The sequence below is a fragment of the Hemibagrus wyckioides genome, linkage group LG19, assembly GCF_019097595.1.
Source record: "Hemibagrus wyckioides isolate EC202008001 linkage group LG19, SWU_Hwy_1.0, whole genome shotgun sequence".
In the NCBI taxonomy this organism is placed as follows: Eukaryota; Metazoa; Chordata; class Actinopteri; order Siluriformes; family Bagridae; genus Hemibagrus; species Hemibagrus wyckioides.
The window spans coordinates 1,778,284-1,802,458 of record NC_080728.1 but is presented as its reverse complement, the minus strand read 5'-3'; the positions used below and the strand labels follow the sequence as shown (position 1 = coordinate 1,802,458).

The following is a 24,175-nucleotide window of genomic DNA, read 5'->3' as shown; positions in this document are numbered from 1 at the left end:
AGTGAATCACACCTGATACTTAAGGAAATAACACATAATGAACCCACACTAGTGCAAATGATCAAACACACCCTCAAACCTTTTGTTGAACCTTTTCACTTTCACTTTCATAAATTCTTAAATATTATTTCTCTTATGATGTTTGTCTGAATGATGAGGAAGTGTGTGTACATTTGAGTCAGAGTCTTGGGGATCTCTCCACTCTCTGCTTCACCCAACATTCTCTCTAGATCAGTGGCTGAAATCCAGCAGAAGACTGGGATGTGGCACATGATGTAGAGGCTTCTTAATGACTTCAGGTGTGTGATGATGTTATTGGCCAGGCTCTGGTCACTGATTCTCTTCCTACTTTTGTGGCTCACTGAACCCTCATGTCTCTGTGACTCGATGCACACACAAAACAGAAAATGTTTTTGATTTGAATGCCATTTTCTGCATTTACATACATTTAGGGACTATGGTGATACAAAATCCAGGAAATAATGAAGATGATTATAATAAATTTTGCCAAAAAGAATAGTACGCTACTAAACTATGTATATAAAAAAGATGCTTAATGTCTTTATTGTTTAATAGGGGTCCGATCAAGACTTGAGAGAATAATTTTATAAAGTCAAAAATGTTCATTATTAATGTTTTGGGTGCGAATAAAATGTAAATATTGTGAGACTCAATTTCCACGTCTTTTATTTCAAACTAACTGCTGTAGCTGAAAATGTAAAATAAATCACTTCTTGTACAGGACATTTGTCAGAGACGCATCCACCAAACCACAGGGGTTTAGAATAGAAAAATCAAAAAGCTTTTATGAACTGTGTGTGTTACAGCACTATTGTGTAATATAAGGTGCAGATAAACAGCAGCAACATTTATACATAAGTATTCATATATACATATGTATTCATACATATTTCATAAATGAAAATGTTGATCATTACTTTAATAATTGTCTTTCATGCATAAACAACCACCCTACGTTAATGAACAAATTAAAATATTTACATTTATGGTGCATATTTTCTATGCAGCACAAATACCTAAAGTAGATCACTTTTATGCATCAACACTGTAGCAGGGTCCTGTATTGTATTGTGGCATTGTCCTCCATCAATTCAATCCCAATTCTCCATATCCTAACTATCCACCTCATCTGTCCTCTGATATAAAAATGACCATTTTGATGATCATGTTGAGTCTAATATTAAACTAGCATGCAGAGTCTGCTTGTCATACATTGCTGAGAGAAAATGCATGGTTTAAAGTGAACTTGTTTTCATGGTACACAGAAGGTTCTAATCTACATTAAATATTTAGCTAACAGTCTGAAGTAACCTACAACAACAGTGTATGTTAATGTTAGCTAAGTCAACGTTAGGCTAACATCAACAGGTGTAGACAGAAAATATGATTATCCTGACCTAAGCTAATTTACTGAATCAACCATCTCCTTTCTTTCTTTTCATCCATGATGACATTAAAGTCATCTGTTGCTGCTTCTGGAGTTTCATTGCTGACTGTGCCACAACAGTGATACCTGTTCATTACACCTTTCAGTGAGCTAGTTTTAGAGTGTGCATGCGATGTTCCTGGACACAGACACACACATCGACACAGGCAGACTCTCCACGTCCTGCTTGGTCCTGCTCCTCAGTGACAATGGCGACGTGTGGTTAAAAATCATAACAAACGAATTTAAAGAGTGTGGGGGACACAAACGGGATTTTTAAAAGGGGGGGCATGTCCCCCCTGTCCCCAGTGGAAATTATGCCCCTGCTACATTTACACTAACTTTTAAATTTACACTACATATATTTTTATACTTACACTGAACAAAATTATAAACACAACACTTTTGTTTTTGCCCCCATTTTTCATGAGCTGAACTCAAAGATCTAAGACTTTTTCTATGTACACGTAGGACCTATTTCTCTCAAATATTGTTCACAAATCTGTCTAAATCTATGTTAGTGAGCACATCTCCTTTGCATAGAGTTGATCAGGTTGTTGAGTGTGGCCTGTGGAATGTTGGTCCACTGCTCTTCAATGGCTGTGTGAAGTTGCTGGATATTGGCAGGAACTGGAACACGCTGTCGTATACGCCGATCCAGAGCATCCCAAACATGCTCAATGGGTGACATGTCCGGTGAGTACGCTGGCCATGCAAGAACTGGGATGTTTTCAGCTTCCAGGAATTGTGTACAGATCCTTGCAACATGGGGCCGTGCATTATCATGCTACAACATGAGGTGATGGTCGTGGATGAATGGCACAACAATGGGCCTCAGGATCTCGTCACGGTATCTCTGTGCATTCAAAATGCCATCAATAAAATGCACCTGTGTTATCTATAACATACACCTGCCCATACCATTACCCCACCCCCGCCACTGGCCACTCTATCCACAACGTTGACATCACCCACACGACACCATACACACTGTCTGCCATCTGCCCTGTACAGTGAAAACCGGGATTCATCCATGAAGAGAACACCTCTCCAAAGTGCCAGACGCCATCGAATGTGAGCATTTACCCACTCAAGTCAGTTACGACGACGGAATGTCGAGACGCCGATGAGGACGACGAGCATGCAGATGAGCTTCCCTGAGACGGTTTCTGACAGTTTGTACAGAAATTCTTTGGTTATGCAAACCAATTGTTGCAGCAGCTGTGCGGGTGGTTGGTCTCAGACAATCTTGGAGGTGAAGATGCTGGATGTGGAGGTCCTGGGCTGGTGTGGTTACACGTGGTCTGCGGTTCTGAGGCCGGTTGGATGTACTGCCAAATTCTCTGAAATGCCTTTGGAGACGGCTTATGGTTTAGAAATGAACATTCAGTTCACGGGGAACAGCTCTGGTGGACATTCCTGCAGTCATCATGCCAGTTGCACGCTCCCTCAAAACTTGCGACATCTGTGGCATTGTGCTGTGTGATAAAACTGCACATTTTAGAGTGGCCTTTTATTGTGGTCAGCCTAAGGCACACCTGTGTGATTAAAATGCTGTCTAATCAGCATCTTGATATGCCACACCTGTGAGGTGGATGAATTATCTCGGCAAAGGAGAAGTGCTCACTAACACAGATTCAGACAGATTTGTGAACAATATTTGAGGGAAATAGGCCTTTTTTGTACATAGAAAGTCTTAGATCTTTGAGTTCAGCTCATGAAAAATGGGGGCAAAAACAAGTGTTGCGTTTATAATTTTGTTCAGTCTAGTCATTAGTCTGCTAATGACTGTGTAATGTGGCCTTTAAAGGGAAACTTCAGACAAAATCTACAATTTACCTACAGAATGTTTTAAACATCCCTGTTCATGTCTTACAGTGATCACACAGTATCTGTAGATTTACCGATTGAATTCTGGTGTAACTCTAGAAGATTCTTATGGATTGGTATCCTGTCACTAGATTATTGATCTACCCATCATGCAGAAGCCCAAAAAAATATTTGGACACTTAAGCTACATATGAATATCACTGCAAACCAAATGCTCATATTTCAGACAAAACATTTCCCTAAAAATAGATTTAAATAAGACAAAAAAAAGAATTTGGACACTTAAGTGTGACTTCATTAAGCTCGTAGATATACTGTTTTAGTATTTAGTTTGCCATCCTTTTTATCTAATCAATTGTAATATTTCCTTTCAGTTGTGTCTTTATCAGTGACATTAACAGTGAGGAGTCCATCTTTAAACTTCAGAGGAAATTCCATAGATTGATCACTCTTCATAGAGATACAGCTGGGTGCTGGTGATTCTGATCTATTTCCCACAGGTTTACTGCACAACATTATAGACAGTCCTTTAGTAAATTATATTCACTCTTTACTGTTTTTAACTCCCTTGTTAATTTATTGAATTTTAATTGCAATGAACAGACTTATTTTCCTCTACTAAGTAGTGACTGTTTTATTCACATTAAAACATTTAGTTAAATTACTCTGTTCATATTTACTCACTAAATAATTTACATATGAATATGTAATTATTAGAACACAAGGATGTTGTATGTTACCACCTAGCCAACATTGCAAGGTGGGGCCCATGTGGGCACCATATGGGCCCCATATGGGTTTGTCTCACATATATTCTGACTGGGGCAAATGTGGGGCCAAACTGGGCAACATACATGAGGCCCATATTGGTCCCATTTTATGAATCCCATGTGGTATATACAAGAGCCCATTATAGGTTTATCAGTGGGTACTGAACTGGCCCCACAGGATTAGCTTTATAGATTATTAGATTCAAGATTCAAGAAGCTTTTATTGTCATTTCAACCACATATAGCTGGTGCAGTACATAGTGAAATGAAACAACGTTTCTCCAGGACCTGGTGCTACATAAACATACAGCTACTAGTACAATACAAAACAACAAACAACACCACAGAGCTAGGACAGAAGTTTGTCTTAGCCACGTAAAGTGCACAGTGTGCAGCTAGGTGCAAACAGAGCATAGACAAGACAGTGCAAAAAAGACAATAAATACAATAAAGACAACACAAAAGAACACAGGACACTTAGCGCTGAAAGGAAATAAAAGAACGTGTACTGGAATGTAAGTGAAATAAAATAGATAAAGTGAAATGATGTTGAAAAAAAGTATTGTGCAAAAATATTGTGCAAAAATACACAGCAGCGGTTGAGGTAGTGCAAATAGAATAAACATAAATATAACTATAGCAGCGGATGACAGGTAGAGGTAGTGCAGTAAGTAATGAACAATATAAATTGTGTGCGTGTGTGTGTGTGCGTCCACACAGTCAAGAGAGAGTGTGTATCTGTGTGTGAGAGTTAGTATACAGTTCAGTCCTGAGTGAGAGTGTGTGTGTGTGTGTGTGTGTGTGAGAGAGTGTAGAACAGTTCAGTCCTGAGTAAGAGTGTGTGTGTGTGTGTGTGTGTGAGAGAGTGTAGAACAGTTCAGTCCTGAGTGAGAGTGTGTGTGTGTGTGTGTGAGAGAGTGTAGAACAGTTCAGTCCTGAGTGAGAGTGTGTGTGAGAGTGTAGAACAGTTCAGTCCCGGGTGTTGAGGAGCCTAATGGCTTGAGGAAAGAAACTGTTACACAGTCTGGTTGTGAGGCCCGAATGCTCCGGTACCTCTTTCCAGATGGCAGGAGGGTGAAGAGTGTGTGTGAGGGGTGTGTAAGAGTGTGTGTGAGGGGTGTGTGGGGTCAGCCACAATGCTGTTGGCTTTGCGGATGCAGTGTGCGGTGTAAATGTCTGTGATAGAGGGGAGAGAGACTCCGATGATCTTCTCAGCTGTCCTCACTATCCGCTGAAGGGTCTTGTGATCTGAGACGGTGCAGTTCCCAAACCAGGCAGTGATGCAGCTGCTCAGGACGCTCTCGATGGTCCCTCTGTAGAACACAGACAGGATGGGGGAAGGGAGATGGGCTTTACTCAGCCTCCTCAGGAAGTAGAGGCGCTGCTGGGCTTTCTTGGTGATGGAGCTGGTGTTGAGTGACCAGGTGAAGTTCTCCGCCAGATGGACACCAAGGAATTTGATGCTCTTGACGATCTCCACAGAGGAGCCATCGATGGACAGCGGAGAATGGTCACTCTGTGCTCTCCTGAAGTCAACAACCATCTCTTTGGTCTTGTTGACGTTCAGGGAGAGGTTGTTGGCTCTGCACCAGGCTGTTAGATGTTGCACCTCCTCTCTGTATGCTGACTCGTCGTTCTTGCTGATGAGACCCACCACGGTCATGTCATCAGCGATCTTGACGATGTAATTGGAGCTGTGCATTGCTGCACAGTCGTGAGTCAGCAGAGTGACCAGCAGTGGACTGAGCACACAGCCCTGAGGAGCTCCAGTGCTCAGTGTGGTGGTGCTGGAGATACTGTTCCCGATCCGGACTGACTGAGGTCTCCCAGTCAGGAAATCCAGGATCCAGTTGCAGAGAGAGGTGTTCAGGCCCAGGAGACTCAGCTTCTCAATCAGCTGCTGAGGGATGATTGTGTTGAATGCTGAACTGAAATCTATGAACAGCATTCGAACGTAGGAGTCTTTGCAGTCCAGGTGTGTGAGGGCCAGATGGAGGGTTGTGGTGATGGCGTCTTCCGTGGAGCGGTTAGGACGATACGCAAACTGCAAGGGGTCCAGCGAGGGTGGTAGCTGTGACTTGATGTGCCTCATGACGAGCCTCTCGAAGCATTTCATCACGATTGGTGTGAGTGCAACGGGACGGTAGTTATTGAGGCAGGAAACCGTGGACTTCTGTGGCACAGGGACGATGGTCGTTGTCTTGAGGCACATAGGGATGATGGAGCTGGGTGGTTCTGGGTGGAATGGAACTCTGTCGCTGAGCAACGTCTCCATAAAGACAAAGACACAGCAGTCTCTGAACTCACGCCGTGTAGTTTGCTGGAGTCGGATGTAGTCCAGTTTATTATCCAGTGAGCAGACGTTGGACAAGATGATGGAAGGGAGTGCCGGCCGGCTAGGGTTGGTTGTTAGCCTAGCACGGACACCCGCTCTTTTACCGCGCTTCCGCTTCCTCGAACAACGCTTGCGACGTCCTCTCTCCCGGCCACCGGCATCAGGCGACGCCGAGGATTGAAGGCCTGCACTTCGCAGCAAGCCGAGTACGCGAAGTTTGCAGAGTAGTTCATCATGCAGGTTAGTAACTGCATGATTTCAGATTTTATAAACTTTACCTAAAACTGGTACAATATCCCATCAGGCTAGCTCTAGAATTGAGAATCAGGATCAATTATGAATATAATTTAAAGTTTCTGTCAGAAATTCAGAAATTCTCAAGTTCATGTGGGCTAATTTAGATGGGGCCCACGTGGAACCAGTGGACAAACCCATATGGTGCCCATGTTTCAAGCTCATATGGTGCCCACATGGGCCCCACCTTGCAATGTTGGCTGGGCAGTTGGTTGATGGTGGGGAAACATTATCTGTGTCCAGATCAGGAGTCTCTGTCTCTGAATATTAGTAAAGTTTGCACAAACACAGCTGAGTCTTGAAGAGTCTGATCTCTTCTGCTGGAATGGATCACACACAAACAAATGTGCAGTGAAACTTTCACACACTGATTTTCGCATCTTTATCCTTAAAGAAAAATGCTTTTCCTTTGTTTACAGTATTGAGTAATCGGCCTACACACAAGGACTGACTGCTCACATTCTTATCACCAAATCATTAATTTATTCATTTTCAGTGCTTTATCCTGATCAGGGTCAAAGTCAATCTGAAGCCAATCCTATAAACACACACACACACATACAATGACTGTGTATTTTGCATTTAGCGGGTAGTCTGGGGTTAGCCCTGTGCAAGTCCATACAACAACCCATATTTGCAAAGTATCTGGGAGTATATGGGATTCAACCAGCCTGATAAATGCCCTAATCTGTACAAATGAATCAATTTTCAATCTGTGGTTTAAAGTAAAATAATCTTATGGACCAAAACTGAAAAGAAATGTTTGGGAAAAGAAAGAGCTGCTCTCATGAGGTTTTTTTTTTTTTTCATTTATCAAAAATAAATTAAAACTTGATAACAGTTTTACTTTGTAAAGAACGTCTGGATTTGGATTTTAAACAGCATCAGTTTCTAGAAACAAATTGCTGAAGCTGATTGTTTTGGTTGTGTATAACAATAGTAAACATTTTGTAAACTTTTTAGCATGCTGCACTAAAGCTATTACTATATTATTGTACAAAGACATAAATGTGAATATGTGAATGATCTTTCTTAGAGAGATTTGCTAGTCTGTGCTCAACGTTCAGCCAAAGAGCCGATTCAAAGAGTCGATTCATTCCCAAACGACACATTACCTATAATGACACCTCGTTCCTAAAGTGAAAGAGTTTCTCTTTCAACCTCGACTACATTTTGTGGAACGTTTGAAAAAGTCAAAAGAAAAAAAATTTAAGGCAGAAACGGAGATATCAATGTCTCACAACAAGGACTGTTGACTCTTGGTGAGTTGACTCTTTATTATAAACGGCTTTATATAAGAAAAATGCGAATATATTGTAAATAATACTCGTGTAAAATCTGCTGTAAGAAATCTGCGGTGCGTCAGATACAGGTATTCGTACCTGTTCAACAGCTTTTTATCGGGTATAAATAGACCTTTCAATTTCCTCTATTTAATTTCACATGAACAAAACATTTAGCAAGTTTGTGAAATGTTTTTTAATCAATGTGGATTATACTTAATACATACATTCTTTATACATTTCGTTACATATCTTTCAGCTGCGGGAAACAGGTGTCTTTTTTTTTTGCAAATTCTAATCACATTTGCTGGCTTGTCAGCATAATCAGCTACGTTTCTGTAATTCAGACTCGTTCACTGTAATTAAAAAGTGATCATGCTAAAGTTGGACGTTGAGCATTGACACAGTTAAAGAATAATCCAAGCACAAAGTATGCAGCTGTACAGGTTTTGTGTGTTTCTTTTTCTTTTACACACACACACGCGCACACACACTCACACGCACACACACTTAAAAGAATAAAATAATAATATAAACCTATAATATAAGACTATATAATGGCGCCAAGTGCAAAAGCCAGAAAGACTACAGTTTAAAGGCAGAGATCACATTCTTTCATTGAACTAGTATTTGCCTAGATATAGTCACTTTGAAGAGGAATAACTTGATAATTATATAATGGATTAAAAAGTGGCTCCTGGAGCAATTATATTAGCAGATATTGTGATTTTGAAGAGAAATTAAAAAGAAAAATCTTCAGTAAAATTGTATGATCTTTATTGTGAGCATAGAATAGGTCCTGCTGAAGTGACCTATGATGGTTTTGTCAACAATAGGAACGGTCTATTTAATAATGGATTTTTAAAATTGACAGTGTAACTTATTTGGCTTATTCCAGTTTATATTTTCATTATGTACCCCATTTTTAAAATGTAATGGATTATTAAAACGTTAAGCCTTCACTTTCATAAATGATATGAATTGTTTAGTATTCGTTTTGTCGCGCATTTATTAAAAAATATCGTTTATTTTAATTTATTGTTCTGTGGTGTAGGTGCTCGCGCACGCTCACGTTTCTCTTCCATCGCTATTACCGTTAAGTATCTAAAAGCCGCACCCCTAAATATACGTACGGATAGTTTAACCGTGCTTTCAGAAAGGGCGGCTGGATTAACCGCAGTAATGTCGAGGCGGCATCAGAACTCCAGGCTGGAATAAGGAAGTGCAGGTGTGGTGTCGGAGCTTCACGGGACGCAAAGTTAATTGGGGAAAATAGAGAAGGTTTTATTACTGGACAACTGAATGGAACACACATCAGTGTATAATGGAGAGCAGCAGATCGGCATCAATAAAAGTTTAGAAATCTATAGCAGTTAACTCAGCTAAGAATGAAAAAGATTGCAGTACATTCTAGGGACGTAGTGGACAATATTGGAAAAGTGTTTTAACAATTTAAAAGTTTTTTTTAAAAATAAAAATGAATTAAAATCGATAACAGTTTAACTTTGTAAAGAACGTATTATCTGTACTGTACTAAAGCACTTATTGTATTACTGTATTAAGACATAAATGTTAATACATGCAACTTCACCAGTCTCTTTCTTAGAGAGACCTTCAGCAAAAGAGCCGATTCATAGAGTCGACTCATCCCGAATGACTCATCACTTTTAATGAATCCTCTTTCCTAATGTGAAAGGGTTTCTCACTCAGCTCGATTCTATTTTGTGGAGCGGTTGAAAGTCAAAACAAAAATGTTAAGGCAGAAACATCTGTTTAATGGAAACTGATTTATTTTAAATGAACTTTGAATGTGCGTGAGATACAGGTACAACCTTTACTGTATAACAGTTTTTTTTATCAGGTACTAGGTAGAACTTTCAGATACTTCTCTTTAATTGCTCATGAACATTTAGAATATAATTTTATCACTTAATGACAAAACAAAATATGTGGGGTTTTTTTTTAATATATTTTGCTCAGCTGTGGTCTGGGAACTGTGGTTAAACCATGAGCTCTGTCTGAAAGCACGGATAATATACAGTGAGGGAAAAAATGATTTGATCCCCTGCTGATTTTGTACGTTTGCCCACTGACAAAAAATGATCAGTCTGTAATTTTAATGGTAGGTTTATCTGAACAGTGAGAGACAGAATAACAAAAAAACCCAGAAAAACACATTTAAAAAAAAGTTCTACATTGATTTGCATTTTATTGAGTGAAATAAGTATTTGACCCCTTTGCAAAACATGACTTAGTTCTTTGGTGGCAAACCCTTGTTGGCAATCACAGACGTCAGACATTTCTTGTAGTTGGCCACCAGGTTTGCACACATCTCACATCTCAAGGAATTTTGGCCCACTCCTCTTTGCAGATCCTCTCCAAGTCATTAAGGTTTTGTGGCTGACCCTTCAGCTCCCTCCACAGATTTTCTATAGGATTAAGGTCTGGAGACTGGCTAGGCCACTACAGGACCTTAATGTGCTTCTTTCTGAACCACTCCTTTGTTGCCTTGGCCGTGTGTTTTGGGTCATTGTCAGGCTGGAATATCCATCCATGATCCATTTTCAATGCCCTGGCTGAGGGAAGGAGGTTCTCACTCAAGATTTGACAGTACATAGCTCCGTCCATCGTCCCTTTGATGTGGTGCGGTTGTCCTGTCACCTTAGCAGAAAAACACCCCAAAAACATAATGTTTCCACCTCCATGTTTGACGGTGGGGATGGTCTTCTTGGAGTCATAGGCAGCATTCCTCCTCCTCCAAATACGGCGAGTTGAGTTGATGCCAAAGAGCTGGATTTTGGTCTCATTTGACCACAACACTTTCACCCAGTTCTCCTCTGAATCATTCAGATGTTCACTGGTAAACTTCAGATGGTCCTGTACATGTGCTTTCTTTAGCAGGGGGACCTTGCGGGCGCTACTGGATTTCAGTCTTTCACGGCGTAGTGTGTTACCAATTGTTTTCTTGGTGACTGTGGTCCCAGCTGCCTTGAGATCACTGACAAAATCTTCCAGTGTAATTCTGGGCTGATTCCTCGCCGTTCTCATGATCATTGAAACTCCATGAGGTGAGATCTTGCATGGAGCCCCAGACCGAGGAAGATCGACAGTCCTTGTGTTTCTTCCATTTGGGAATAATCGCACCAACTGTTGTCACCTTCTCACCAAGCTGCTTGGCGATGGTCTTGTAGCTCATTCCAGCCTTGTGTAGGTCTACAATCTTGTCCCTGACATCCATGGACAGCTCTTTGGTCTTGACCATGATGGAGAGTTTGGAATCTGATTGATTGCTTCCTTCTGTGGACAGGTGTCTTTCATACAGGTAACGAGCTGAGATTAAGAGCACTCCCCGAGAGTGCTCCTACTGTAATCTCAGCTCCTTACCTGTATAAAAGACACCTGGGAGCCAGAAATCTTTCTGATTGATAGGGGATCAAATACTTATTTCACTCAATAAAATGCAAATCAATGTAGAACTTTTCTGAAATGTGTTTTTCTGGATTTTTTTGTTGTTATTCTGCCTCTCACTGTTCAAATACACCGACCATTAAAATTACAGACTGATCATTTCTTTGTCACTGGGCAAACGTACAAAATCAGCAGGGGATCAAATCATTTTTTCCCTCACTGTAACTGAAAGTAAATTAGTAGGGCCCTGCTTTTAGAAACTCAGCGGTAATGGCGCCGATAGCGCTGAAAGCGAGCGTCCCCGAGCTCTCACACAACTGCACCATAGATTACTGCAAAACGACCATTTTAAATAAATACGTAATAAAACGTGTGAAGTTAAAAGTGAATGCTGATCAAGCCAGTGATCATTACAGTTAGAAACTAACTCAACAGCCAAGGTACAGAAGCCAGTATAAATGTTAATGGAAACGACACCAAACATACTGCACAAGCTGCACAATGTTATTTACCAATGGAAATCCATTTATATTTAAACGTTCCACATTTATGCAGGAATATTATTTTAACTAACACAGGCTTAATCACACAAGATGTCCTTTTTACTTTAAATGCTATGCTTTACTTAAATGCTAAGTTACACGTCTCACGTTTGGAAAGGGAATGAGCAGGCTGGAGCTGTGGAGTTACTTTCTATATAATAAATGACTTTACACAAGAATGTGGATGTATTGTTAATAAAACTAAAATCATCTGTAGGATACATTATTGTGAATTGTAAATACACTGCTGTTTTTGAAACTAAAGGAGCATGAGAAACTAAAGGAACAGGATCTTTACAAAAAATTCTAAAATGTATAAAGACTTGAAAATCAGTGTGTGAAAGTTTCACTGCACATTTATTTGTGTGTTTCCTAGGAGTGTGATCTATTCCAGCAGAAGATATCAGACTCTTCAGGACTCAGCTGTGTGTTTGTAGAAACTTCACTAATATTCAGAGATGGAGACTCCTGATCTGGACACAGATAATGTTTCCCAACCATCAAAAAAATGGTAACCTACAACATCCTTGTGTTCTAGTCATTAAATATCCGTATCTAAATTACTTAATGACTACATAGAGAAGGAATAATTTAAAGAAAGGTTGTAATATTATTATCAAACAGATTTTGTATTCTGTAAATTAAGTATTAGCGGCACCAGTCCGCTCTCCCCTCAGCATCCTCGGAGAGGACAGGGCTGACCCGGTACTTCCCCCTTCCTAACGTACCGAAGTATTCTGTAAATTAAGTAAAAATAAAGCCATTAAATTAAGAAGTGAGTTAAAAACAGTAAAGAGTGTATATAAATAAGTAAAAGGACTGTGTATAATGTTGTACAGTAAACTCCAGGGAGAGAGATCAGAATCAGCAGCACCCAGCTGTATCTCCATGAAGAGTGATGAGTCTATCATTCATCCTCCACTTTTTAAAGATGGAGACCCCTCACTTCCACACAGGTAACATCTCCTCACTGTTAACATCACTGATAATGTGAAATTCAAATTCAAATTTTATTTGTCACATACAAAATCATACACAGTACGACATGTAGTGAAATGATTATTACGACTGTCCTACATTTGAAGAAGAGTATACAGTATAAAGTAAAGTGTGTGGACAAGAAAAGTATAGGGATATAGATAATAAAAATATATATGGAAAAATAGAAAGAATAAAAACTATTTTAGTAGAAATTAAAGACATGATAAATTATGAAAAACACCAATAGTTACGTAAAGCCGATTGTGTATTGGATATACAAATAGAAATATATGTGTATATAAAAATATAAATATATAAAATGTGTACATAAAATAAACATAGTATTAACATAAAATAATACAATATATTATACACAATATATTTTATATTATATATAATACAATAATATAATAATATAATATCTATAATTATAGGGATGTTATAGAGATGAGAGATGATTCGCTGTGGCGACCCCTGAAGGGTAAAGCTGAAAGAAGAAGAAAAATAACTATAATATGATAATAATATGATAATGTAATATAATGTAATATATGTAATAATATTAATGTAATAAATTGATTTATTTTAAATGAATTTTGTGCGTGAGATACAGGTACAACCTTTACTGTATAACAGGTTTTTTTTTTATCAGGTACTATATAGAACTTTCAGTTACTTCTCTTTAATTGCTCATGAACATTTAGAATATAATTATCTCACTTTGAAACAAAACAAAATATGTGTGTGTTTTTTTAATATATTTTGCTCAGCTGCGGTCCGGGAACTGTGGTTAAACCAGGTGCTCTATCTGAAAGCACGGATAATATAACTGCACGTAAATTAGTAGGGCCCTGCTTTTAGAAACTCAGCGGTAATGGCGCCGATAGCGCTGAAAGCGAGCGTCCCCGAGCTCTCACACAACTGCACCATAGATTACTGCAAAACGACCATTTTAAATAAATACGTAATAAAACGTGAATGTTGATCAAGCCAGTGATCATTACAGTTAATGATCAGAAGCCAGTACCAACCATCAAAAAACCATCAAAAAAACGGTAACCTACAACATCCTTGTGTTCTAGTCATTAAATATCTGTAACGTCGCTGGTGCCTTCTCAGGCAAACCCGCAGCCACCAGCACACTCTCCTATAGCCGCCGTACTAAAAGCACTAAAGGCATCCCTTATTCTCTTCTCGGTATTTGTATCAGAGCTCTAGGCGCTCTGAGAGGTAATATTACGAAAAGCAATTTAACAAAGTTTTCACTAAGCTCAGAATACGGTAACTCGTATCGGAGCGCTCAGCGCCTCGAGAGGTAATCGCGAAAGTGGGCGGCGCACGAGAGGCTCAGTAGCGTAGAGGTGCAGCTTCCTGATCCTCTCTTGCGCATTTCCCCAAGTGACTTTTCCGGGTTCACTTGGCGAAGCAGTGGAGCTTTGGGCACGTGTCTAGAGATCGCAAGCTCCTCGGTTCGAACCCCGCTCTGGACGTGCCTTCCATACACCAAGCACTGCACTCTATTAAAACCCTCATTATTCCATTATATTATTCTCCCATCCTTCATAACTGATACACCCAACAATTCTACCATACATTGCTTCAGTTGCACACTTTCCCTATCTGCCCCGGGCACCAGTCCGCTCTCCCCTCAGCATCCTCGGAGAGGACAGGGCTGACCCGGTACTTCCCCCTTCTTAACGTACCGAAGTATTCTGTAAATTAAGTAAAAATAAAGCCATTAAATTAAGAAGTGAGTTAAAAAACAGTAAAGAGTGTATATAAATAAGTAAAAGGACTGTGTATAATGTTGTACAGTAAACTCCAGGGAGAGAGATCAGAATCACCAGCACCCAGCTGTATCTCCATGAACAGTGATGAGTCTATCATTCATCCTCCACTTTTTAAAGATGGAGACTCCTCACTTCTACACAGGTAACGTCTCCTCACTGTTAACGTCACTGATAGTCACACTTAAAGGGAAATTTAACTAGATAAACAGGATGGCAAACTAAATACTAAATGTCTATAACTGTGATCTTGATGAAGCCACTATTAAGTGTCAAAATGTTTATCTTATTTAAATTCTATTTTTGGAAAATTTGTTGCCTGTGGTATTGTTAAAATAAATCCCACTTAATTTCATGCGTTTTTTAAAAGAGGGAAATTCATGTATTTGTAAATGTCCAAATACTTTTAGGGGCTGCTGTATGTTCGGTCATTGTATGTTAGACCACAACTCTAGGGAAAGAGATCACCATCGGTTGGTCTAGTATCCATGAAGAGTGATGTGTTTATAATTGTTTTGTTATTTTTTAAACACACAGTGTTCTACAGAAGGCAGGAGACAGAACAGAAATGAAGATCACAGATACAGGGTAAGATCAAACCAACATGACATGCTGGTATTATAAACCTCTCTGCTGTTATTAACTACAGAGTGATTAGATTATAGAAAACATACAGTAGATGAAGACAAACACATAGTGAGAACATCATAAAGAACTATCTGTGGTAACCAGTCAGAAAAAAGTCTAATAATTGAAGCCCATGTCTCACCACATCTTCCTGCTGCACCATATCACAGGAACCACCCAGAATCTGCTGCTGTAAATGAATTCCAGAAAAAGTTCAGATTAAATCTGATGAAGAAGTTTCAGTGTTTGAATGGAGTGATAATAAACCTGGGAACCCAAACACTCCTGAATGAGATCTACACAGAGCTCTACATCACAGAGGGAGACAGTGGAGAAGTCAATAATGAACATGAGGTGAGACAGATGGAGGCAGCGTCCAGGAGAACAACAACAGAGGAAACACCAATCAAATGCAATGACATCTTTAAGCCTTTATCTGAACAAGACAAACCCATCAGAACTGTGCTGACAAAGGGAGTCGCTGGCATCGGAAAAACAGTCTCTGTGCAGAAGTTCATTCTGGACTGGGCTGAAGGGAAAGCAAATCAGGACGTCCACCTCATATTTCCACTTCCTTTCAGAGAGCTGAATTTGATGAAGGACCAGAAACTGAGTCTGATGGAGCTCCTTCATGTCTGTTTTAAGGAAACAAAAGAAACAGAAATGTCCAGTTTGGAAAAGGTTCTGTTCATTTTTGACGGATTGGACGAGTGTCGTTTTCCTCTAGATTTCCAGAACACAGTGAGAGTGTGTGATGTAACTGAATCAGCGTCAGTGCAGGAGCTGCTGATAAACCTGATCAAAGGGAATCTGCTTCCCTCTGCTCTCATCTGGATCACCTCCCGACCAGCAGCAGCTGATCAAATCCCCTCTGAGTGTGTGCATCGAGTCACAGAGGTACGAGGGTTCAATGACCCACAGAAGGAGGAGTACTTCAGGAAGAGAATCAGTGACCAGAGCCTGGCCAATAACATCATCACACACCTGAAGTCATTAAGAAGTCTCTACATCATGTGCCACATCCCAGTCTTCTGCTGGATTTCAGCCACTGTTCTAGAGAGAATGTTGGGTGAAGCAGAGAGTGGAGAGATCCCCAAGACTCTGACTCAAATGTACACACACTTCCTCATCATTCAGACAAACATCATAAGAGAAAAATATTCCAAGAAGCAGGAGAGTGATGAAGAAATGCTTCTTAAACTGGGACAACTGGCTTTTCAGCAGCTGAAGAAAGGGAACCTGATCTTCTATGAGGAAGACCTGAGAGAGTGTGGCATTGATGTGAGAGAAGCAGCAGTGTACTCAGGTGTGTGTACACAGATCTTCAGAGAGGAGTTTGGGCTTCACCAGAGTAAAGTGTACTGCTTTGTTCATCTGAGCATTCAGGAGCATCTGGCAGCTCTGTATGTGCACCTGACCTTCATGAAGGAGAAGAGAAATGTCCTTATAACGAATCAGGTCTCTGAGCAGAAGATAGAAAAAATTACAATCTCAGATGTACACAAGAGTGCTGTAGATCAGACTTTAGAATGTCAGACTGGACATCTGGATCTTTTTCTTCGCTTTCTTCTGGGTCTCTCACTGGAGTCCAATCAGAAACTCTTACATGCTTTAGTAACACAGACAGGAAGTAGCTCCCAGACCATAGAGGAAACAGTTCATTACATTAAGGAGAAGATCAGTAGATATCTTCCTACAGAGAAATCCATCAATCTGTTCCACTGTCTGAATGAACTGGGTGATGATTCTCTAGTGGAGGAAATACAACACTACCTGAAATCTGGAAAACAAAGTGACCTCTCTTCTTCACAGTGGTCTGCTCTGGTGTTTGTGTTACTGACCTCAGCACAGGAGCTGGAAGAATTTGACCTGAGTAAATATTTCAGTACAGATAAGATAACAGAAACTGTTGTTCTGAAGATGATGCCTGTGATTGCAGCATCCAGAAAAGCAATGTAAGTAAAGCTGAATATAACTGTTCTACTGTTACAGTGTTAGAAAGAGAGAAACTGAAAACACTCTGAATAATATGGAGTTTGGGATGTTTTGAACTATATAGAAGCATGCTTATTGCATTCAGTTAAAAAAATCACAAAGACCATTGATTATTTTTAATATACTATTATCTTGGGGGAACTGGCCCCTTTCCCCTTTTTCTCTTGTGCTATTTCAGCATCTATAATCATAAAAATTTAAACTTTCATGAATTGTTCACTAGAAAGGGGACAGACCCTGATTCTTAAAGTAAAAACCATTTCAAATATATAACATTCATACATTTTTACATATAGGAGAAATTACTGACATTATTTATTTCACTGTTTTAAATTGCACATTGACATTTACAGTCTGTACTACAGGTCAAGTGGTAACCCTACTACAGATATTAGCTAATTCGCTGTAATTAACCACTAACTTTTTTAATCTATCTATTTTAATTATAGACTCTTACTCTAACAGACTGTCTGTTGTGTCTGTTTTGCCTTTTGTATTTTTACACTTAGACATAGATTCATGAGCACTAACATTAGAACAGATACATAATTTACTTCTTGCATGTGAGCTCCTGTAATCCTAGAAAAGGATAATTTGTCCCTTTTCTATCAACCTTTAAAAACTAATAGTAAAATCCCTTTGGATATTTGCTACTTATCTGTCATAATTATTATTTAGATATTATTATTCAGGTGCAGTGTCCCTTAAAGCAACTGTCTAACTGTTGTTTGAGCTTTTAGCATTTATGAAAATGACAAAGTAAAAAGAGAACTTAAACTTGTTTGATAATTTGCATAAGTGTGAGCATTAAGTTCTATTATTATTATTATTATTATTATTATTTCCTTCAGTATAAGGTGTGAATCACTTAGAGCAAAAAGTTGGTCAGCTCTGGCCTCAACATTCAGATCAGAAACTTCCAAACTAAGAGAACTGCATCTGACTGTGAAAACACTGAATCTGACTAGAAATAATCTAGGAGACTCAGGAGTGCAGAGTCTCTCTGTTGGACTGGAGAATCATCACTATAAAGTGGAAACACTGAGGTAAGATCATCTCTCTGAGAGTTACAATAACTCACTAAAACATAACTCCCTTTTAAGGGAAACTCAACACTGCCTCATGGCTGATGGAAATGGTTCATTGAGCAAGTTGTGTCTGAAACTCTATGTGCACACATGCCAATTATAGGCTCAGATGGGATACATAACGAAGGGCATGTGCGCCAACAAGTCCATATAAGGGCATCTAGGTCACATTACTCCAGCTTTTCTTTGTCTTCAGGAAGCACTCTGTGTATGTGTGTCGATTGTCCTGTCTGTCTAGACTAGGGAAAAGAAGAAATTTAAAAGGCTAGGAGAAAAAAGAGAGATTTATAGCATCAAAGAATTTTAAAAGGTGTGTGGATCTGTGCCCCCATTTTATCACGGACAATGACACATGTTCTTTGCGTTGCTTGTTTGGGAGAAGAGCATGCCCAGTTGTCGGATATTTTGTTGACTGTGTTGGGCTCTGAGGAGCTGCAAGGAGGGGAATTCCTCCTTCAATCTGCCACTGCAGTCAGTGACATTCGAGGAGCTCCTTGATATTTTAAAGTGAGCTGTCAGTAAGTTAAATTTAAACTGGCCTGAAGAAGGAAGTTAGTGCCACCTGCTCTAAGCTTGACGACCGCTTCCTGACTTCAGGCCATGTGCGGTCAGCATGGTCAGGACCCAGTTCACTGCCTGGTTGGTACAGTGCTGGAGTTCTTGCAGTCTCGCCTTTTTTGAGGGATGTCCCCCTCTACTTTAAAAGTGTATGTGGCTGCCATTGATGTGAACCACAAACTTGTCCTCAGGGCCTCCTCCGGTAAGTCCCCTCTGGTCTCTCATTTTCTGCACAGTGCCAGGCAGCTGAGGCCTCCCTGCAGACCGCATCTCCCCTCCTGGATCTGTGGACCTAGAGGGGCTGCAGGAAGCTCCCTTTTTGTGCATGGAGTCAGCCTCTGAGAAGTTTCTGACACTAAAGATGGCTTTGCTCTTAGCCTTGACTTCCTGCAGACTGCAGACTCTATCAGTCGTCCCCACCTAGTTAGACTTTGCCCCTGGCATGTCCAAGGCTATCCTGTCCCCAAGGTGCCCATGATGGCTGGTTGTCTAGTCATCTTGCAAGCCTTCTGTCCTCCACCCCATGAGTCAGGAGGGGCTGCACTTGCTTTGCCCAGTAAGGGCCCTGAGAACTTATGTCCACCACTTGAGCTTGTGGCATAAGTCCTCCTACCTATTCATCTGCTTTGGGAGCCAGAACAAGGGTAATCTGGTCTCCAAGCAGTTCTTGGCACACTGGGTAGAGGCCATTACCCAGGCCTACAAGGCATGCGGTATTGTTTCACATCTAGGTGTTAGAGCTCACTCTACTAGGAATATCACTTTGGCTAGGGGTGTTCCCCTCCAGGAAATTTGTACTGCTGCAGGCTGGTCCTCTCCACACACCTTTATCAGCTTCTATAACCTAAACCTGGACCCCACTTCAGGGTCCCAGGTCCTTCAGGGCTAAATCGATGTCCTATTCCTGGTTTGCTCATGCTCTCTCATGGCCCCTAGGACAGACATCGACCGGCATGTGGTGGTATAGGTATTGACATTCCAATAGCATCAGTCATGATGCAGTGTTGAGTTCCCTCGAAAGGAAACTACACCAGGTTACATATGTATCCTGGTTCCCTGAGAAAGGAAAGAGATGCCGCGTCACTTGCCACACCCCGGGCGTCCAATCGCACTTTCTTCAGACAAATAGAAGCTGGAGTGGTGTAGATGCCCTTATATGGAATTGTTGGCGTGTATTCCCTTCTTCACGTGTCCCATTTGAGCCTATAAATTTGCATGTGTACAACTTCCTCAATGAAGCGTTCCCATAGTCTGTCATGACACAGTGTCTCATTTCCTTTTCAGGGAACCGGGTTACTTACCTAACCTGGTGTAGTTATATACAGTGTTGATTTTCACCTCAAATTTTCTTTAACAGTACAACATGCAGATCAAATAGATTTGTTGTTAAAATAGATTAGTTATTAGTCTTTTGAGAATCACTTATGCACTAGAGAAAAAAAATGAATAAATGATAGAAAAGTTCTTCAAAACCTGACTCATTATATTTAAGTATATTTTGTAGCTCAAATACACTTACTATAAGTAATTCTAAATAATAGCAGGAATGGTAAAGCTACAGGGGGTATGAGCTCACCTATTTGGTGCCTGGACCACCAAAAAAAGCACTGTTATCATTAGTCATAAAGCACAGCTCTCTCGCCATGAACATTTATGCTTGTTACTTGATATGATTAAAGATAACAAACAATCAAACAAATGCTATTCCCAAATCATATAAATTAAATACTTGAATATAAAATACTCTAATTAAAAAAAAATTCTCTTCTCAGGGGGTCTATTCTTCAGTAGTAATTAATTTTTAGAAATAGCCCTGACTACAACCAGTGAAAAGTGTGTCACTGTCTCTTTACAGGTTGCATAAGTGTGGTGTCTCAGATGAAGGTTGTGCTGCTCTGACTTCAGCTTTGAAATCAAACCCCTCACACCTGAGAGAATTAGATCTGTCTGAAAATAATCTAGGAGATTCAGGAGTAAGGTGTCTTTCTGCTTTATTGGAGAATCCACACTGTAAACTGGAGACACTAAGGTAAGATAATTTCTCTGAGAATCACACAACCTTCCTCAGTAAGTATTAGTCTCTAATAGTAAGGAGGATGCCCTTGTGGAACCAATGTCTAAAGCAGGTGTGAACACATACCGATTTCATTGGCTGCAGGGGCCAGGTGACATAACAGCACAAATTAGCAAGACCATAAAAGGGCATCTATGTCACACATACCCAGCTTCTTTGTCTTCAGAAAGCTATTGTTTGTCTGTGTAAAGGTGTGTTTTCACAGGTTTATTTTGACTGGTTGAGTTGGTGGGAGTGGAGCATGAGTAATCCTCTTTTTCTTGCCCTCTGCTCTGACTCAGAAGTTAACTTTGCAGTTTCTTCCAAGCCAAAGAACAACCTAATGTTGTCTCAATCAGGCTCTGATAAGCTAGATATCAGCTTCAGTCTCTTTAGTCAGTCACTTTTAAGGACCAGTTCAAGGTAGTGACACATGTGGTTGTTAATTATCATTGGTCCATTGAGCAAGAAGCCTGATGACTGCTTCTTGATGTCAGGTCACATGTTACCTCCTTGCCACAATCATCTGTTCTTCCTGGACCTCCACACTGAGGTGTCATGGTTTTACAAGAACTCACTATGTTGCTCACTTAAATCACCTGCCAGGGCAGGCTGCACTCTCATTCTCTTTTCTGGGATAAGACAGCTCCAATGCCACAGTTTGATGCACCACCTCAACGATAAATGGAATATTGGGGTCAGGATGCTGAAAGATAGGAGCTGTTGTGAATTTCCTTTTAAGATCCTTGAAGGCTTCCTGTACTGTGGGGCTCCACCTAAGCCTCTTGGGTTTTCTCTGCAGCAGGGAAGTAAGAGCAGTGCCCACCATGCTATAATTTCTTACAAAGCGTAGATAATTTTTTGTAATTCTTTTATAGTTATTGGTCTTGGCCATTCTGTCACTATTTTTACTTTATTTTGGTCCATGGCAACTCCCTGATAGTTAATGACATCCTGATAAAGGCTAAAGTCTTCCACTCATCCCCTTCTCTGAAGATCTGTGTCTCCTGTAGCTGCTCCAGTGCTGAGGGGACAAGTGGCATAGGATAGGGGTGTTTTACCGTAATTGCATTCAACCCTCGATAATGTATACAAGGACATAATCCACCATCATTCTTTTAAATGAAAAAACACCTGCTGCTGTGGGAGAGGTCGAGGGACATATAAATCCATTTGCTAAGACTTTTTCTGTGTAATCCTTCATGGCTTGGGTCTCTGGGACAGACAAGGGGTAGGCAGAGCTTTTAGGAGAAAAGATATTAAGTAACAGATTGATAGTACAATCCCAATACCTGTGTGGCGGTAACTTGGTAGCCTGCTCCTTGCTGAAGACCTTCCTTAGGTCATGTTATTTGGGAGGAATAAGCACAGTTTCCTGGTTATGAGGGCTTTCGACAGTAGTGGGTCGACATGGCAGCGAAAGCTTTGTCTTGAACCATTGTTCCTGACATCGGGGGACCAGTGGAGAAGTTCCTTTAATTGCCATAAGATGAAAGGGTTGTGTAGGTGAAGCCAGGGGTATCCCAGAATAACTGGATTCAGCAGCTATGAGGTGACGAACAAGATGATCATCGCAGTATGAAACAGTCCTACTTGAAGTTCAAGAAGGACTGCCTGATGTGTGATGTAACCGCCCCCGATGGCTTGGTAATCTGTTTTGGCCTGGAGCATGATAAATAAGATTGAGGGCTGACTCAGAATCCACGAGGGCTGATACTTTGTGGCTCCGGCCAGCATGACTCAAGTCCACTGGTAATCAGAGACTGTGAAGACTGTGAGGAAGTTTAACCTAGGTGGCCTTGTAAGGGATATAGCACAGCGGTGTCCTGTGTGTCACAATAGATCATAGCTGTAGGGATATTCATCACTGTCATTCCTCAGCTGTGATGTGTATTTTTCTCAGCTGCATGGGTTCTGGGACTGCCTGGTAGGTGGCTTTAGAGGCCCCACTATAGGCCGCATTGAGTTACTTCAGTCTTAGCTTGATAAGCAAAGTAAATATTGCATTGATGTAATAATCCCTTGCATTTTACTTCAAATCCATCAAATTTTTCAGGGAGCACTATCTTGGCTGTGTCATGCTGCAGTGAGGCAGTTGTTTATTATGGGCATCAAAATACACTAGGTGACTAGGTGGCTAGGTGACATGGACAAATACACAGTCACTGCAGAATTCACAAAGACTGTGAAACAGACCAGGGCATAAATAAAGACATAAATCAAAGACGAATCTACAAGTAGGTAAGAACAATCAAGAAACATATGTGAAATGGAAAATGACATGACCAAAACAAAGACACATGGAAGCATAAACAGACTGAATGAGACAGAACCTAAACAAAACAAATTTGGGGATTAAACTCACACTCAGCACAAGACAGGGCCTTCCCTTTGTTGTCCTGATCCTGTAGGTAAAATATTACATGGTATTCTTTTCTGTTTTATTCTTTTATCCCAGGTTTTCTGGTATGAAAGCAGGTGGCAAGTCAAGAGCTGCTTTGTCAGGGTTAAAGGAATGGAGCAGGGGGCAAAACAGGGGAATAGCCTGGAACAGGGCGTGAAACATGGCCTGGGACTAGAACAGCGTTTGAGACATGAATGTGGCTTAGGAATGGAACAGGGCCTGAGACATTGGCAAGGCTTGCATAAGCACATGGAAGGCTTTCACTTTGCCACATCAGCCTCAGCAGGAAGCATGACTTGTTACAGAGTATGAGGGACAACCACTTCAGTCTCTTTGTCTTGGAGTTTTCATCTCAGCTTTGGAAGGGTTAATGCCTTGCAGCTGGTTCAGGGAGGCTGGCACATTGGCCTTGGCATTGCAGCATTGTTCAAAACAGGGCCTGAGAGGCTGCAACTTTGGCCTCAGCAAGAAGATTGGCTCAGAACAGGTCCTGGGAGGCTGCCATGTTGACCTTGGCATGGAGTTTGGCTCACAAAAGTGCCTAAGAGGCCTCTAGATTTATATTGGCAGGGAGAATGGCTCACAGCAGGGCCTGAGAGGCCACCATATCGGCCTTGCCATGCTGCTTGACTTGGCACAGCACCTGGAACAAGGCTTGGAACCTAGGAAGATGCCACATTGGCCTCGGCATGGATGAGGGCTTTGAACAAGGCCTGGAATGCTGCCTTGTCATGAAACCAGGCTTTAAACAAGGCCTGGAACAGGACTTTGTA

General features: G+C 40.7%; 2 protein-coding genes across 13 annotated transcripts in view; one reads left to right on the top strand and one right to left on the bottom strand.

Moving 5' to 3' along the window:
- LOC131370162 (NACHT, LRR and PYD domains-containing protein 12-like) overlaps nucleotides 1–24,175 on the bottom strand; it is a 404,348-nt gene that overhangs the window by 166,742 nt on the left and 213,431 nt on the right. The gene's annotated exons all lie outside the window — the stretch shown is intronic.
- LOC131370166 (NLR family CARD domain-containing protein 3-like) overlaps nucleotides 1–24,175 on the top strand; it is a 237,541-nt gene that overhangs the window by 209,194 nt on the left and 4,172 nt on the right. For 3 of the 8 annotated variants that reach the window (XM_058417331.1, XM_058417332.1, XM_058417330.1), the window contains 6 exons: nucleotides 12,749–12,865; nucleotides 14,706–14,822; nucleotides 15,215–15,265; nucleotides 15,475–17,259; nucleotides 18,151–18,345; nucleotides 20,801–20,974. In XM_058417331.1, coding sequence (XP_058273314.1) covers nucleotides 12,749–12,865; nucleotides 14,706–14,822; nucleotides 15,215–15,265; nucleotides 15,475–17,259; nucleotides 18,151–18,345; nucleotides 20,801–20,974 — 2,439 coding nt within the window. Of the gene's footprint in view, nucleotides 1–7,800; nucleotides 7,939–12,285; nucleotides 12,421–12,748; nucleotides 12,866–14,705; nucleotides 14,823–15,214; nucleotides 15,266–15,474; nucleotides 17,260–18,150; nucleotides 18,346–20,800; nucleotides 20,975–24,175 lie in introns of those variants that run through there. The other 5 variants (XM_058417333.1, XM_058417337.1, XM_058417335.1 and 2 more) reach the window with 5 other exon arrangements.